Source organism: Brachyhypopomus gauderio, unplaced genomic scaffold (assembly GCF_052324685.1).
Source record: "Brachyhypopomus gauderio isolate BG-103 unplaced genomic scaffold, BGAUD_0.2 sc45, whole genome shotgun sequence".
NCBI lineage: Eukaryota > Metazoa > Chordata > Actinopteri > Gymnotiformes > Hypopomidae > Brachyhypopomus > Brachyhypopomus gauderio.
Window position 1 is genome coordinate 2,236,041 of NW_027506871.1, and position 16,460 is coordinate 2,252,500.

The window sequence follows — 16,460 nt, forward strand, 5'->3', positions numbered from 1 at the left end:
TACTGTAGCTGTGACAGTACTGTAGCTGTGCTGTGACAGTACTGTAGCTGTGCTGTGACAGTACTGTACCTGTACTGTGACTGTACTGTAGCTGTGCTGTGACTGCAGAGCTTGTTCACTGTGTGAACCCTCATTCAAATGCATGATGGAGTAAGATGAATCCTGGGGGCTTCTGGAGAATTTAAACACTTCACACACACTCACATTAACTCTAGACCCCCTCACACACACACACACTCACATTAACTCTAGACCCCCTCACACACACACTCACATTAACTCTAGACCTCCTCACACACACACTCACATTAACTCTAGACCTCCTCACACACACACTCACATTAACTCTAGACCCCCTCACACACACACACACACACACACTCACATTAACTCTAGACCCCGCTTACACACACACTCAGATTAACTCTAGACCCCCTCCCACACAGTTATATTAACCCCAGACTCCAGAATTATAAAACATTAGTAGTGGTAGTTTGTGGTAGATAAAGGTGCGTGGTAGATGGAGGTGAGGCAGTGGTGGTGTGTGGTAGATAGAGAGAGAGGGAGAGTGAACAGACCCTTGTGCAGATTGCTGTCTGTTCAGAGCAGTGAATCAGTGTAATAGTGAAAGTTTTCCACTACAGAAGCTTTAGTGGACACTGAAAGTGCTAATGTGTGATGTATGAGTGTTTCATATGTGTGAGTGTTTCATATGTGCGAGTGTTTCATGTGTGCATGAGAGTTTCATATGTGTGAGTGTTTCATATGTACATGAGTGTTTCATGTATGAGTGTTTCATATGTACATGAGTGTTTCATATGTGTGTGTGTTTCATGTGTGAGTGTTTCATATGTGCATGAGAGTGTTTCATATGTATGAGTGTTTCATATGTACATGAGTGTTTCATATGTGTGTGTTTCATATGTACATGAGTGTTTCATGTGTGTGTGTGTGTGTGTTTCATATGTACATGAGTGTTTCATGTGTGTGTGTTTCATATGTACATGAGTGTGTTTCATATGTACATGAGTGTTTCATATGTGTGAGTGTTTCATATGTGTGTGTTTCATATGTACATGAGTGTTTCATATGTGAGTGTTTCATATGTACATGAGAGTGTTTCATGTGTGTGTGTGTGTGTGTGTTTCATTTGTATGTGTGTTTTCATATGTGTGTTTTCACATTTGTGGGTTTCATATGTGCGTGAGTGTTTCATATGTGTGAGTGTTTCATATGTATGTGTCAGTGTTTGATGTGTGTGAGTATTTCACATAGGAATTACTTAACCAATCACCCTCTCCCTCTTTCTGTCCCCCACACACTCACCATCTCCCTCTATCTCCCCTCCTCCCCCACACACCCTCTTCCTCCTCCTCTCTCTCCCCCACACTCACCCTCTCCCTCTCTCTCCTCCTCTCTCCCACACTTTCTCTTCATCTCTCTCTCTCTCTCCCACACTCTCACCCTCTCCCTCTCTCTCTCTCCCACACACACTCACCCTCTCCCTCTCTCTATCTCTCACTCCCTTGCTCCTTCCTGCTTAGCTTTCTGAAATTTTCAAGCTTTTATTATGACTCGTACCACAGATGTATGTATGATCAGACATGAGCAGTGAATCAGTGTAATAGTGAAAGGTTTCCACTACAGAAGCTTTAGTGGACACTGAAAGTGCTAATGTGTGATGTGAGAGTGTTTCATATGTACATGAGTGTTTCATATGTGTGAGTGTTTCATATGTACATGAGTGTTTCATATGTGTGAGTGTTTCATATGTACATGAGTGTTTCATATGTATGAGTGTTTCATATGTACATAAGTGTTTCATGTGTGCATGAGAGTGTTTCATATGTGTCAGTGTTTCATATGTGTGAGTGTTTCATATGTACATAAGAGTGTGTAACGGTCACTTTACGTGACTTGCGCATGCGCACAAAAACGTAGGGTAGAACGGGAAGAGAGGTTAGTTATGCGCACATGGTGGATGCTCTGGGTTGTAGCCTGTATGTTCTGCTTTTCTATTCGGATTGTAATGAAAGTTGTGTGGGTGTCCAGCCCAATAAAAGGTCTCCATTATACTACACCTGCCGACTCCTGCGTGTTACCTAGGGAAGACCCATCTACCCAACAGCACACACACAGTTTCATATGTGTGAGTGTTTCATATGTACATGAGTGTTTCATGTGTGTGTGTTTCATATGTACATGAGTGTTTCATATGTCTGAGTGTTTCATATGTACATGAGTGTTTCATATGTGTGAGTGTTTCATATGTATGAGTGTTTCATGTGTGCATGAGAGTGTTTCATATGTGTGAGTGTTTCATATGTACATAAGAGTGTTTCATATGTGCGAGTGTTTCATGTGTGCATGAGAGTGTTTCATATGTGTGAGTGTTTCATGTGTGCATGAGAGTGTTTCATATGTGTGAGTGTTTCATATGTACATGAGTGTTTCATATGTCTGAGTGTTTCATATGTACATGAGTGTTTCATATGTGTGAGTGTTTCATATGTACATGAGTGTTTCATATGTGTGAGTGTTTCATATGTACATGAGTGTTTCATATGTGTGAGTGTTTCATATGTACATGAGTGTTTCATGTGTGTTTCATATGTGTGAGTTTTTATGTGTGTGTGTTTCATATGTACATGAGTGTTTCATATGTGTGTGTTTCATATGTGCATGAGAGTGTTTCATATGTGTGTTTCATATGTGCATGAGAGTGTTTCATATGTGTGAGTGTTTCATGTGTGCATGAGTGTTTCATATGTATGAGTGTTTGATATGTGAGACATTCATATGTGTGTGTGCATCATATGTACATGAGTGTTTCATGTGTGTTTCATATGTGTGAGTTTTTATGTGTGTGTGTTTCATATGTACATGAGTGTTTCATATGTGTGTGTTTCATATGTGCATGAGAGTGTTTCATATGTGTGTGTTTCATATGTGCATGAGAGTGTTTCATATGTGTGTTTCATATGTGCATGAGAGTGTTTCATATGTGTGTGTGTTTCATATGTGCATGAGAGTATTTCATATGTGTGAGTGTTTCATATGTGTGTCAGTGTTTTATGTGTGTGAGTGTTTCATGTAGGAATTACTTAACCAATCACCCTCTCCCTCTCTCTCTCTCCCCCACACACTCACCCTCTCCTTCTCTCTGTCTCTCACTCCCTCGCTCCTTCCTGCTTAGCTTTCTGAAATGATGACTTGTTATGACTCGTACCACACATGTATGTATAATCAGACATGTATGTATAATCAGACACACATGTATGATCAGACACACATGTACCATCAGCTGCAGTCCACCCAAGAGAGCCTACAGAGGAAATATACTCCATGTGTCCACACAGAGGACGTACTCCACGTGTCCACACAGAGGACATACACCTCATGTGCTAAAGGACACTCCACGTGTCCACACATTCTGATTTTAGCACTTCAGTTATAGCCCTAATTAACGAGCAAGGTGTGAAAACAATGACTCAGACAGTCAGACAAATACGCTTCCACTCATAAACCTGCGTACCACCACCAGTCCCAACGTGGGTACCGACCTGTGAACGTGGACAAAGACGCATGAAACCTGAACTTTTTGGATATTTCCTGTGTCTGTTGCGTGTATCAGCGTGGGCTGCAATGAAGGTGACATCCCCCTGATTCTGCTCTGCCATCTGGTTTAAAATCTAGTATTTATCTATTTATTTCAGATGGATTGTGTTGGTTTGTGACACCACAGGGCCTTTGAATCCATCATTTTGCAGTCTAGGGTTAGTTTGACTTTGGGGTATTAGTTTGATTTCTTTCGTGGTGTGTGTTAGTGACGGGGTGTCTGTTAGGGACGGGGTTTGTTAGGGACGGGGTGTGTGTTAGTGACGGGGTGTGTGTTAGGGACAGGGTGTGTCACCTCCATTATTATGTCCATGGGTTTGTCCTGCAGGTTAGGGTTAGCAAAAGACTGAGGTGTGCAAAAGGCTATACCTTCATTGACGTAGAGGTGAATAATATATTGCAAATCTATTATTTGCCAAACATAATCATTTCTGTCATAAAGGCACTTGGCAGTTTTACTACTGACCACCAGAGGTCGCTGTTGCTGTCATTCTCGTGGTGTCTGCTTCCTGCCTGTCCCCACCTGCATAGCACACTGTGTAAGAGTCGTAAGAGCGTGCAGTACTTGTGAAGTTGTGTAAAATAAAATGTATATATGTTTTAGGGCGGCATGGTGGTGTGGTGGTTAGCACTGTCGCCTCACAGCGAGGTGGTCTTTGATTCTCGGTCTGGTCTGCTCTGTGTGGAGTTTGCATGTTCTGTCTGTGTGGGTTTTCTCCGGGTACTCCGGTTTCCTCCCACAGTCCAAAGACATGCGTGTTAGGATGGTTGATCATTCTAAATTGCCCGTAGGTGCGTGCTTGTGTGTTGGCCATGCGGTGGACTGGCGACCTGCCCATGGTGTACCCTGCCTTCACCCAGAGAGGCTGGGATTGGCTCCAGCCCCCGTGACCCCAACTAGCGGGATTAAGCGGTACAGATAATGGATGGATGGATATATGTTTATGGGTGGATGGATATATGTTGGATGGATGGATGGATAATGGATGGATATATGTTTATATGTAATATTAATGTTACAGGCAGTATGACACTGCCATGTTACCACAGTGTCAATGTGGGAATGGTTGTGTGGCTTTGTGACCTTCCCTTTGCCCTGCTGTGTTTGGGTTTGGTCAGGGTGTTTGGGTAACCCTAACCCTATGTCTGTAGTTCCAATCCTAACCCTCTGTCTGTAGTCCTGACCCTAACCCTCTGTCTGTAGTTCCAACCCTAACCCTCTGTCTGTAGTTACAACCCTAACCCTCTGTCTGTAGTCCTGACCCTAACCCTCTGTCTGTAGTCCTGACCCTAACCCTCTGTCTGTTGTCCTGACCCTAACCCTCTGTCTGTAGTTCCAACCCTAACCCTCTGTCTGTAGTCCTGACCCTAACCCTCTGTCTGTAGTTCCAACCCCAACCCTCTGTCTGTAGTCCTACTACAGACTAGGGTTGTCACAATACTAAGAATTACAACTTCGATACGATACTTTTGAATATTGAAAAAATATTGAAATTCGATACCATTTTCAATACCAAAGTCAGATACTATGCTCATTTCCATTTTAAAGCCTTTTTATTATTATTTTTTATAAACAAACAAATGAATATTGTATTTTGTTTCACAAATGTCAAATAAATAAATAAATAAATAAAAGGTGTAGTCCCTACCACATTAAAACAGAAAAATAAATAATTGCACATTAATATAAATTTACATAAATAATAGTAGTGCACTCTGGAATTCACATTTAGAAGTCAAAAAAGGCTAGTGCAAAAAGTGTATTTTAAGTATACTTTAAACAACTTTAAGTAACTTGTAACTTTAAGTCTTTAAGTAACTAAAACTTCAGTATTAGAGTAGAGGTCAGTATTCATAGATGATTGATCTGTTGTAGTACGATCACTCTTTTTTTTCTCCCTGTATGCTGTCGTACTTACGCCTCTTAAACCAATATGACAAACATTTGCTAAGATACCATAATCGGACACATAATCTTGTATGCTGTAGTAATACTAGAAATGGGAATAATCACCAACTTCTTGGAATTCTTTGTACAAATTTGCGTGCCGGTCCTTCAGGTGTTTGGCCAGATTCGTTGTGTTAAGCTAGGTTTATACTTTAGTGAGTGAGCGTAGTGTGGTAGTATAAAGAAACACCCCTCAAAAACGGGAAGGAACATTTACCTAACAAAATTTAATGTTGCTTTGTGTTTCAGGTTTGAAAAGTGCTGGAATTTAGGCTAAAGTACTTGAAAATGCTTGAAATTGTAACTTCATTTCACAACAAATAGCTATCTGACTGAACATTTCTCTTGTATTACGTTAACAAATACGAGCCTCTTGTAATTCCAGGACAAAACATGAGAACGTGACGTTAAGATTGGGCGTTTTGAAAATAAACCACCATTAAATAATGTGATTAAAAAGCGAATTATTTTGAGTATATGTATAAATATTTAACATAATTAAGTTTAACGTGCTGGGAAATATTGAAATGGACCTTGAAAGTGACGTACAAGTGCTTTAATTCCACCTTGTAAAGGTGTATGAACCATGCAAACATGACTTTGTTCATTGCGCTGCGGCACGCACGAAGATACAAAATTCAAGAGGTGCACGACTTCGAATCGACAGTGCGTGAGGCCACCGCGATTACGTTATTTTCGCCACGCGGACCCTTGCGCCTCAGGCTGTATCCAGAGTTGCCAAGTAACTCTCTGTTTGTAGTTCTAACCCTCTGTCTGTAGTCCTGATCCTAACTCTCTGTTTGTAGTTCTAACCCTCTGTCTGTAGTCGTGATCCTAACTCTCTGTTTGTAGTTCTAACCCTCTGTCTGTAGTCGTGATCCTAACTCTCTGTTTGTAGTTGTGATGGGGTCAGAGACTTGACCCATCACCTGGACTGTGTGTATGTATATGTATGGGTATGCAGATTAATAGCTCACCGGATGTCCTATGTTCTCAGGGGGGGGAGGACCGTCTTCCAGGGCTTCCCTGGTGCTGGCCGGTAGAGCCCACGGTCGGCAGTAGAGGGGGGGAGACGGGCCCTACTGATCCTGTAGGAGGAGGACAAGGGAAAGACAGGAAATCATAACCATGCAGGATGTGATTAACAAACAATGGTGTATTATCATGTTCATGTGTATTGCATAGATGTTCCAACAGGCGGCACGGGTGGTCCCGCTCCAAGATGTTGGTTCAGTCTAACAAGATTGGGGGCGGGGCTACTCGTTTAAAAGGCCGAACAGAAGCTCTATCAAGGGAACGACCTTCCTGGAGGGGTAGCGAGTGTGCCCCGACATGTCGCCAGAGCCATTTATTGCACGAGGTTTTACTATTGTTTTATCTGATCCGAGGGACTATGTTCGCGTCTGTTGCACTGATTAAAATCTGGGTGAAGTTTACTTCGGAGTCCGGCCTGATCTTTTCGGGGAGAACCCTGGTCTCTCAGAGTGTGAACCGTGGAGTCGCGCCTACACCAAGGCACATCCCCACAAATGGTGGCAGCGGAGAAGTCTTGTAAGTTTGTAGAAGTAAGGCGCAGGAGACGGCTTGTACAAGTAACAAATTCAAGACAACCCCGTTATTGAAAGGATGGCTCCAAAGAGACCCCCCGTCGTGCACAGCACAGACCAAAGTGACCCAAGGACGGAGGAGGACGATATGTCGAGTCGACAAGTGGAGATAACGCCAAGCGACTCGGGCAAAGACATTGAGCACGTATGCAGTATGCTACAAAGTTTTATCACGGAGCAGAGGGCTAAAGATGAGCACATGCGAAGTGAAACAGCAAAAAATGAACAACGGTGGCGCACAATGCAGCATCAGTTCAATTTAATACAAGAAGAAGTGCAAAGAAGGCATACGGAAAGCGGACATGAAGCCGGGGAAAGTGGTGAGTTGTATGAAGCGACACAGTCCCAAATTCTCCGGAGTTCTTACACCGCCGGTGGAGGACGGAAAGGCGTTTCAGAATTCCCGCACCAGCATCAACCCTGCACGAGCGCGATATGGCCAACTCCTAGAATGCCAATGCTCAAAGATACTGACGATATAGAACATTTTATGACGACGTTCGAGCGGATGGCTCAGGTAGCTAAATGGCCGATAGGAAGCTGGGCCATACACCTAGTCCCACTGTTAGACGGCAAAGCCCGAGCAGCCTACGTCGCCATGGACGCCGACGACACAGGCGACTATAGTAAAATCAAACAGGCAATCCTACAGAAGTACGAGATAAACAAGGAGACCTACCGCCAAAGGTTTAGAGATTGTACGGTCCAGGATGACGAAACTCCGAGGGAACTATTCACCAGGCTTAAGTCGCTATATGAAAAGTGGATGATGCCAAATGAAAAAACTAAAGGAGAGATCGGAGAAACGATTATCTTGGAACAATACCTGAGCATGGTGAGTCCCGAGTTAAGACGCTGGATTGTCGAGAGAAGCCCATCGTCGGCCGAAGAGGCGGTGGAAATGGCGGAAGCATTCGCGGCGGCGAGACTGGCCGACGGAGAGTTCAAGTTGGGGAATCCCAACAAACAACGTTACCGCGTTGAGCCAGGTAGGCCTGAAGGTATGGCTAGGGGTGGTCCAAATGGGCAAAATAGTAAGGCTGCCGCGCAAAGGCATTGGCGTGATACTAATAGGAAACCAGAGAGGGATAGAAACGCGATTGTAAACCGTGCGGACAGAGTTTTTAAATGTTTCAATTGCAACCAACTCGGACATAAGATAAACGTATGCCCGTTATTGCAGAGTTCAGCTCGGTTGTGTTATTCCCCTAGAAGAGAGCATAGCTTTAAACCGGTAGCGGATACGAAGGAGAGTCTGGTGGATGTAAAAATAAACAACAAAACGGTTAAAGCCCTGATAGATACAGGCGCTAGTCAGACATTAGTTTCGGCGAAATGTGTGCCAAACCTTCACGTAAAACGAGAGCTTAAGCTCAGAGTGAAATGTATACATGGGGAGGAACAAACCTACCCGACAGCGGCGGTTGACATTGAAATAAATGGGCAAATGTACCGATTGAATGTCGGCATCCTAGATCAAATTCCGTATACTGTGGTTCTGGGGAGAGACTTACCAATTCTGATAGACTTATTAACATCGAGTCAAAAAACGGCAGAAGCGTTTGTGGTTACCAGAAGCCAAGCAAAACAAAATGAGGCAGATAATATTAAGTTAATGCAGGAAATGCCATTTAATATAGTTCCTAAAATTAAGAAGTCTCGCAGGGAACGAAGATATGATAAAGTGAAGGGCACAGTCGTTTCAGAACCGTTAACAGTTCCAGAAACTAATGCAGGAGAACTACCAGGGAATATAAGGGAACTTCAAATGCAGGATGTGTCTCTTAAACCCCTATATCTGAAATGTAATCAGGGGAACACTCTGGGTAAGAACGAGCTCCAGTTTAAATTGAGAGATAACATTTTGTACAGAGTAAAGGGTGAGGTGGAGCAGTTGGTGGTACCCACATGCATGAGACAAACAGTGCTTAAAATGGCACATTCTGAGCCATGGGCAGGCCACTTAGGACAGGCTAAGACACTGTCTAGAATTGCAAGCCGGTTTTTTTGGCCTAGGGTACATTTGGATGTGGCAGAGTGGTGTAGAACATGTCCAGAGTGTCAGTTATCAGCACCTCAGCAGAGTGCGGATAGAGTTCCTATGATTAACATGCCCATCATAGAGGAACCATTTGCTCGCATAGCCATGGATGTGGTCGGACCCCTGCCGAGAAGTCGGGGGGGGAACCGGTACATTTTGGTGGTTTGTGATTACGCAACACGGTATCCTGAATGTTTTGCACTCAGGAAAGTTAAAACGCGCCAAATAGTTAACGCATTGATCCAGTTAATATCTAGGGTGGGTATCCCAAGAGAGGTCTTGACAGACCAGGGAACAAATTTTACATCTAAATTGCTCAGAGAGGTTTTTACGCTATTAGGAATTAAGGGTATAACGACCACCCCATACCATCCTCAGACCGACGGGCTCGTTGAGCGCTTTAATAAAACACTTAAAAGCATGCTCAAGAAGTTTGTTTCAGAGACGGGTGCAGATTGGGACCAGTGGTTGCCATATCTCCTCTTTGCCTATAGAGAGGTTCCCCAAGCCTCTACAGGATTTTCACCATTTCAGCTTTTATATTCTAGAGAAGTGAGGGGCCCAATGGATGTCCTAAAAGAAGCTTGGGAAGGACAAGATGGAGAGCGGAAGATCAATGTGCTCTCACATGTGCTTAAGATGAGAGACAAGATGGCTCAGCTGACAGAGATGGCCAGAGACAACATGGAGGGAGCTCAGCGACACCAAAAACAGTGGTATGATATGGTCGCAAAAGACAGAGAATTGCAACCAGGCAATAAAGCACTTGTTCTTCTCCCCACATCTGACACAGGTCTGTTGGCTAAATGGCAGGGACCATACGAAGTACTACAGAAAATAGGTAAGACTACGTATGAACTACTTCTCCCTGACAGGAAGAAATCAAGACAAACCTTCCATATTAACATGCTAAGAGCGTGGCGAGAGGGCCAGCTGAATCCAGCAGAACAGTTATGGGTGAGAGCAGTTGGAGAGGAGGAAGAGCGTGAAGAACAGTATTTTCCTAGTATAGGAGAGACCAGTACCCCTCTTGATCTGTCACACCTCAATACTCAACAACAAGAAGAGCTTAGGAGCATAATTCCACCAAACCTCTTTAAAGACGAGCCGGGCAGAACAAGCATCATGCAACATAACATCCGTCTGCTGAAACCGGATCCACTCAGACAGACGAACTGCAGAGTGCCAGCACGCCTGATTCCAGACTTGATGAGGGAAGTACAAAGTATGCTAGAGCTGGGGGTGATAGAACCGTCAAAGAGTGAGTGGTGTAGCCCTGTGGTGCTGGTGCCCAAGAAAGACGGGGGCCTGCGATTTTGCGTAGATCTCTCTAAGCTCAACGCCGTGTCTGCTTTCGATCCGTATCCTATGCCAAGGGCAGATGAGCTGGTTGAAAGACTAGGAAGAGCAAAATTCCTTACAACACTGGACTTGTGCAAGGGATACTGGCAAGTGCCACTCAGCGATACAGCCCGTGAACTGACTGCCTTTCGAGTGCCGTCTGGTCTGTACCACTTCGTGGTGATGCCATTCGGTCTACATGGGGCGGGCGCTACATTTCAACGCCTCATGGACGAAGTGCTGAAGGGCACTGAAGGGTTTGCGGCTGCCTACATTGATGATGTGGTAATATATAGTACTAGCTGGGACGAACATGTGCAACATGTACAAGTGGTCCTACAGAAGATTGCTGAGGCAGGTCTGACGGTCAATCCATCTAAGTGCTGTTTAGCAAAAGACTCTGTTTCATACCTGGGTTATATCCTAGGAGGTGGTGTAATACGTCCACAGGTTGACAAGGTGGAGGCGGTCAGGAGAACACCGGTTCCAACCACAAAGAGGCGGGTGAGATCCTTTCTAGGTCTGGTTGGCTGGTACCGGAGATTCATTCCGGACTTCTCCAATAGAGCGGCGCCACTGACTAATTTGACCAAAAAGGACAAACCTCAAAAGGTAAAATGGACAGAAGAATGTGATGTTGCCTTTAATGATCTTAAACAGTGTTTGTGTGCAGAGCCAGTTCTGTGTAGCCCAGACTTCGAGAAGCAGTTCGTGGTCCAGACAGATGCGTCGGGTCATGGCCTGGGGGCAGTGCTGCTTCAAGGGGATGCTGATGCACGGAGACCAATTCTGTTCATTAGTAGGAAGCTGTTTCCGAGGGAGATGAACTACTCAACAGTGGAGAAGGAGGCTCTAGCCGTGAAGTGGGCCCTTGATTCTCTGAAATACTATCTGATGGGGTCTGATTTCATCTTAGAGACTGATCATCGTGCACTGCAGTGGATGCAGAGGATGAAAGACACCAATGCACGGATTACCCGTTGGTATTTGTCTTTACAACCTTTTAAGTTTCAGGTGCGGTACCGGAAGGGAACTCAAAATGTGCCTGCGGACTTCCTCTCACGTCCCTCTACCGAGTGACTAGCTGAAGGGGGGGGGTGTGTGATGGGGTCAGAGACTTGACCCATCACCTGGACTGTGTGTATGTATATGTATGGGTATGCAGATTAATAGCTCACCGGATGTCCTATGTTCTCAGGGGGGGGAGGACCGTCTTCCAGGGCTTCCCTGGTGCTGGCCGGTAGAGCCCACGGTCGGCAGTAGAGGGGGGGAGACGGGCCCTACTGATCCTGTAGGAGGAGGACAAGGGAAAGACAGGAAATCATAACCATGCAGGATGTGATTAACAAACAATGGTGTATTATCATGTTCATGTGTATTGCATAGATGTTCCAACAGGCGGCACGGGTGGTCCCGCTCCAAGATGTTGGTTCAGTCTAACAAGATTGGGGGCGGGGCTACTCGTTTAAAAGGCCGAACAGAAGCTCTATCAAGGGAACGACCTTCCTGGAGGGGTAGCGAGTGTGCCCCGACATGTCGCCAGAGCCATTTATTGCACGAGGTTTTACTATTGTTTTATCTGATCCGAGGGACTATGTTCGCGTCTGTTGCACTGATTAAAATCTGGGTGAAGTTTACTTCGGAGTCCGGCCTGATCTTTTCGGGGAGAACCCTGGTCTCTCAGAGTGTGAACCGTGGAGTCGCGCCTACACCAAGGCACATCCCCACAGTAGTTCTAACCCTCTGTCTTTAGAAGCAGCTGATAGCTGTTAGCCACGCTGCTGTGTGACAGCGCCCCCTCACCACCAGCTGTGTCTGTTTTTAGCTGTAATTTAAAAAGTATTTCTAGTTCAGGAAATTGTCATATGCAGACAGAGAAAACAGGTGTGAAAAAAACAACGCGCACGAGGACATCAAAGGACTGAATCGAAACTAGCTAGCGGTGGTACGCTAACGACAGCTAGTGTCGCCACAGCGGACGGAAATTATCATACAGTTAAGCCCACCCACTAAGAGGGAAGATATGATTGGTCAATTTTACTGTCATTTGAAACTGGTATTGTGCTGAATTCTTTTATTTTATATTTTATATTATTGTGCTCTGTAAACGAACAGCGGGCATCACAGTCCTGATAGGGGGAGACACAGGCTCACAGGCTTCCACTTAACCCCTCACCTTCCAACACAGACTGAATAGACACGGGTGAATAATTTATTTGGTTGTGAGTTTGGTGTAGTGTGTGTTCAATTTGTGTTCAGTGTGTGTTGAGTTTGTGTTCAGTGTGTGTTGAGTTTGGTGTAGTGTGTTCAATTTGTGTTCAGTGTGTTGAGTTTGTGTTCAGTGTGTGTTGAGTTTGGTGTAGTGTGCTCAATTTGTGTTCAGTGTGTGTTGAGTTTGGTGTAGTGTGTGTTCAATTTGTGTTCAGTGTATGTTGAGTTTGTGTTCAGAGTGTGTTTAATTTGGTGTAGTCTGTGTTGAGTTTGGTGTAGTGTGTGTTCAATTTGTGTTCAGTGTGTGTTCAGTGTGCGTGCATGCTAGTTTGTGGTTCTTTTTGTTGACACTTCCTGAATGTCATACCTCAGGGTTAAAAACACCAACACACATCAGAATGTTCTGTAAAATGTTCCACCACATATATACGTCCACTTAGCAGATGAGCTGTGAGTGTGGGAGCTGTGGTAGCGTCAGGCACTGTTCCTGAATCAGCTTAAAGATCACTGTTTCACTGGAACACACTGTTAGCCATTGGAGTAACTGTGATGTGGTTATGTTCAAATAAGTGCTTAAATGTGTGTGTGTTTGTGTGTTTGTGTGTGTGTGTGTGTGTGTGTGTGTGTGTGTGTGTGTGTGTGTGTGTGTGTGTGTGTGTGTGAGAGAGAGAGAGAGAGAGAGAGATTTTTTCTGGATTATACATATGGTAGTTTGTGATTCGACGTTGAGACAGTCACCATGGAAATCTTAGTTGCCAAGGTAACTGGGTTCCCATAGAGGGCTTAGCAGCTGTTGCCATGGAGTATCTGTGGAAACCAGTGTCCAGAATAGAGGGATCAGACCCCAGACCTGAGAACCAAACAGAGAGACATTCTGTCTTCAGTTCTGCAGACCTGTCTTCCTCTGTGATGAGCTTTTCACTTCCTCCCTCCATCTCTCTCTTTCTCTCTTCCTCCCTCCATCTCTTTCTCTCTTCCTCCATCAATCTCTCTCCTTTTCTCTTCCTCCCTCCGTCTCTCTCTTTCTCTCTTCCTCCCTCCATCTCTCTTTCTCTCTTCCTCCCTCCATCTCTTCCTCCCTCCATCTCTCTCCTTCTCTCTCTGTCTCTCTATTGTAATGAGTTCTGTCTGTTTCTGTAGTGTGTTCTCTATTTGTCTTCATTGTAGTAATATGAGAATGTGTGTGTGTGTGTGTGTGTGTGTGCTTGCGTGTGTGTGTGTGTGTGTGTGTGTGTGTGTGTGTGTGTGTCAGTGTCAGCTCCCATATGAACTACTGTATATATTGTATATGAAAGGTTGCTTGCTTTTATTACACACTACTCACACACGTCCTCTACACGCTGTACTCACACACGTCCTCTACACGCTGTACTCACACACGTCCTCCACACGCTGTACTCACACACGTCCTCCACACGCTGTACTCACACACGTCCTCCACACGCTGTACTCACACACGTCCTCTACACGCTTTACTCACACACGTCCTCTACACGCTGTACTCACACACGTCCTCTACACGCTGTACTCACACACGTCCTCCACACGCTGTACTCACACACGTCCTCTACACGCTGTACTCACACACGTCCTCCACACGCTGTACTCACACACGTCCTCTACACGCTGTACTCACACACGTCCTCCACACGCTGTACTCACACACGTCCTCCACACGCTGTACTCACACACGTCCTCCACACGCTGTACTCATACACGTCCTCCACACACTGTACTCACACACGTCCTCCACACACTGTAGTCACACACGTCCTCTACACGCTGTACTCACACACGTCCTCCACACACTGTACTCACACACGTCCTCTACACGCTGTACTCACACACGTCCTCCACACGCTGTACTCACACACGTCCTCCACACGCTGTACTCACACACGTCCTCCACACGCTGTACTCACACACGTCCTCTACACGCTTTACTCACACACGTCCTCCACACGCTGTACTCACACACGTCCTCCACACGCTGTACTCACACACGTCCTCTACACGCTGTACTCACACACGTCCTCTACACGCTGTACTCACACACGTGCTCTACACACTGTACTCACACACGTCCTCTACACACTACTCACACACGTCCTCCACACGCTGTACTCACACACGTCCTCCACACACTGTACTCACACACGTCCTCCACACACTGTACTCACACACGTCCTCTACACACTGTACTCACACACGTCCTCTACACACTACTCACACACGTCCTCCACACGCTGTACTCACACACGTCCTCCACACACTGTACTCACACACGTCCTCCACACACTGTACTCACACACGTCCTCTACACACTGTACTCACACACGTCCTCCACACACACGTCCTCCACACGCTGTACTCACACACGTCCTCCACACACTGTACTCACACACGTCCTCTACACACTGTACTCACACACGTCCTCCACACACACGTCCTCCACACACTGTACTCACACACGTCCTCCACACACTGTACTCACACACGTCCTCTACACACTGTACTCACACACGTCCTCCACACACACGTCCTCCACACACTGTACTCACACACGTCCTCCACACACTGTACTCACACACGTCCTCTACACACTGTACTCACACACGTCCTCCACACACACGTCCTCCACACGCTGTACTCACACACGTCCTCCACACGCTGTACTCACACACGTCCTCTACATGCTGTACTCACACACGTCCTCTACACACTGTACTCACACACGTCCTCTACACACTGTACTCACACACGTCCTCTACACACTACTCACACACGTCCTCCACACGCTGTACTCACACACGTCCTGCACACGCTGTACTCACACACGTCCTCTACATGCTGTACTCACACACGTCCTCTACACACTGTACTCACACACGTCCTCTACACACTACTCACACGTCCTCCACACGCTGTACTCACACACGTCCTCCACACGCTGTACTCACACACGTCCTCCACACACTGTACTCACACACGTCCTCTACACACTGTACTCACACACGTCCTCTACACACTGTACTCACACACGTCCTCCACACACACGTCCTCCACACACTGCACTCACACACGTCCTCTACACACTGTACTCACACACGTCCTCCACACACACGTCCTCCACACACTGTACTCACACACGTCCTCCACACACTGTACTCACACACGTCCTCCACACGCTGTACTCACACACGTCCTCCACACGCTGTACTCATACACGTCCTCTACACACTGTACTCACACACGTCCTCTACACACTGTACTCACACACGTCCTCCACACACTGTACTCACACACGTCCTCCACACGCTGTACTCATACACGTCCTCTACACGCTGTACTCACACACGTCCTCTACACACTGTACTCACACACGTCCTCTACACACTGTACTCACACACGTCCTCCACACACTGTACTCACACACGTCCTCCACACACTACTCACACACTGTCTTCTTGTCTTCTTTATTTCTTAGTGCTGCTTCTGTAATTCTCATCTTCCCATAATGTTCTGCACCTTCTGTTCAACTTAGTTAAATTTAATGGTTATTATTCACTCAAACACACATACCTTCACTCTCTTTCTCTCTCTCTCTCTCTCTCTCTCTCTCTCTCTCTCTCTCCCTGCTCTCTCATTCTCTCTCTCTCCCGCTCTCTCTCTCGCTCTTTCTCTCTCTCTCTCT

The 16,460-nt window shown here is 45.8% G+C and overlaps 1 protein-coding gene across 12 annotated transcripts in view; it reads left to right on the forward strand.

Annotated features, from left to right (window-relative positions):
* Positions 1-16,460, forward strand: part of LOC143486700 (disks large homolog 4-like) — an 84,647-nt gene that overhangs the window by 41,118 nt on the left and 27,069 nt on the right. Inside the window, exon 1 of one of the 12 annotated variants that reach the window (XM_076986061.1) lies at positions 3,902-4,531. The exons of 9 other annotated variants lie outside the window; for them this stretch is intronic. Coding sequence is in view for 2 of the 3 variants with exons in the window: in XM_076986050.1 (XP_076842165.1) it covers positions 16,320-16,460 (141 nt within the window). In the remaining variant the exon portion in view is untranslated. Of the gene's footprint in view, positions 1-3,901; positions 4,532-16,113 lie in introns of those variants that run through there. 2 more of the 12 variants (XM_076986050.1, XM_076986048.1) reach the window with 2 other exon arrangements.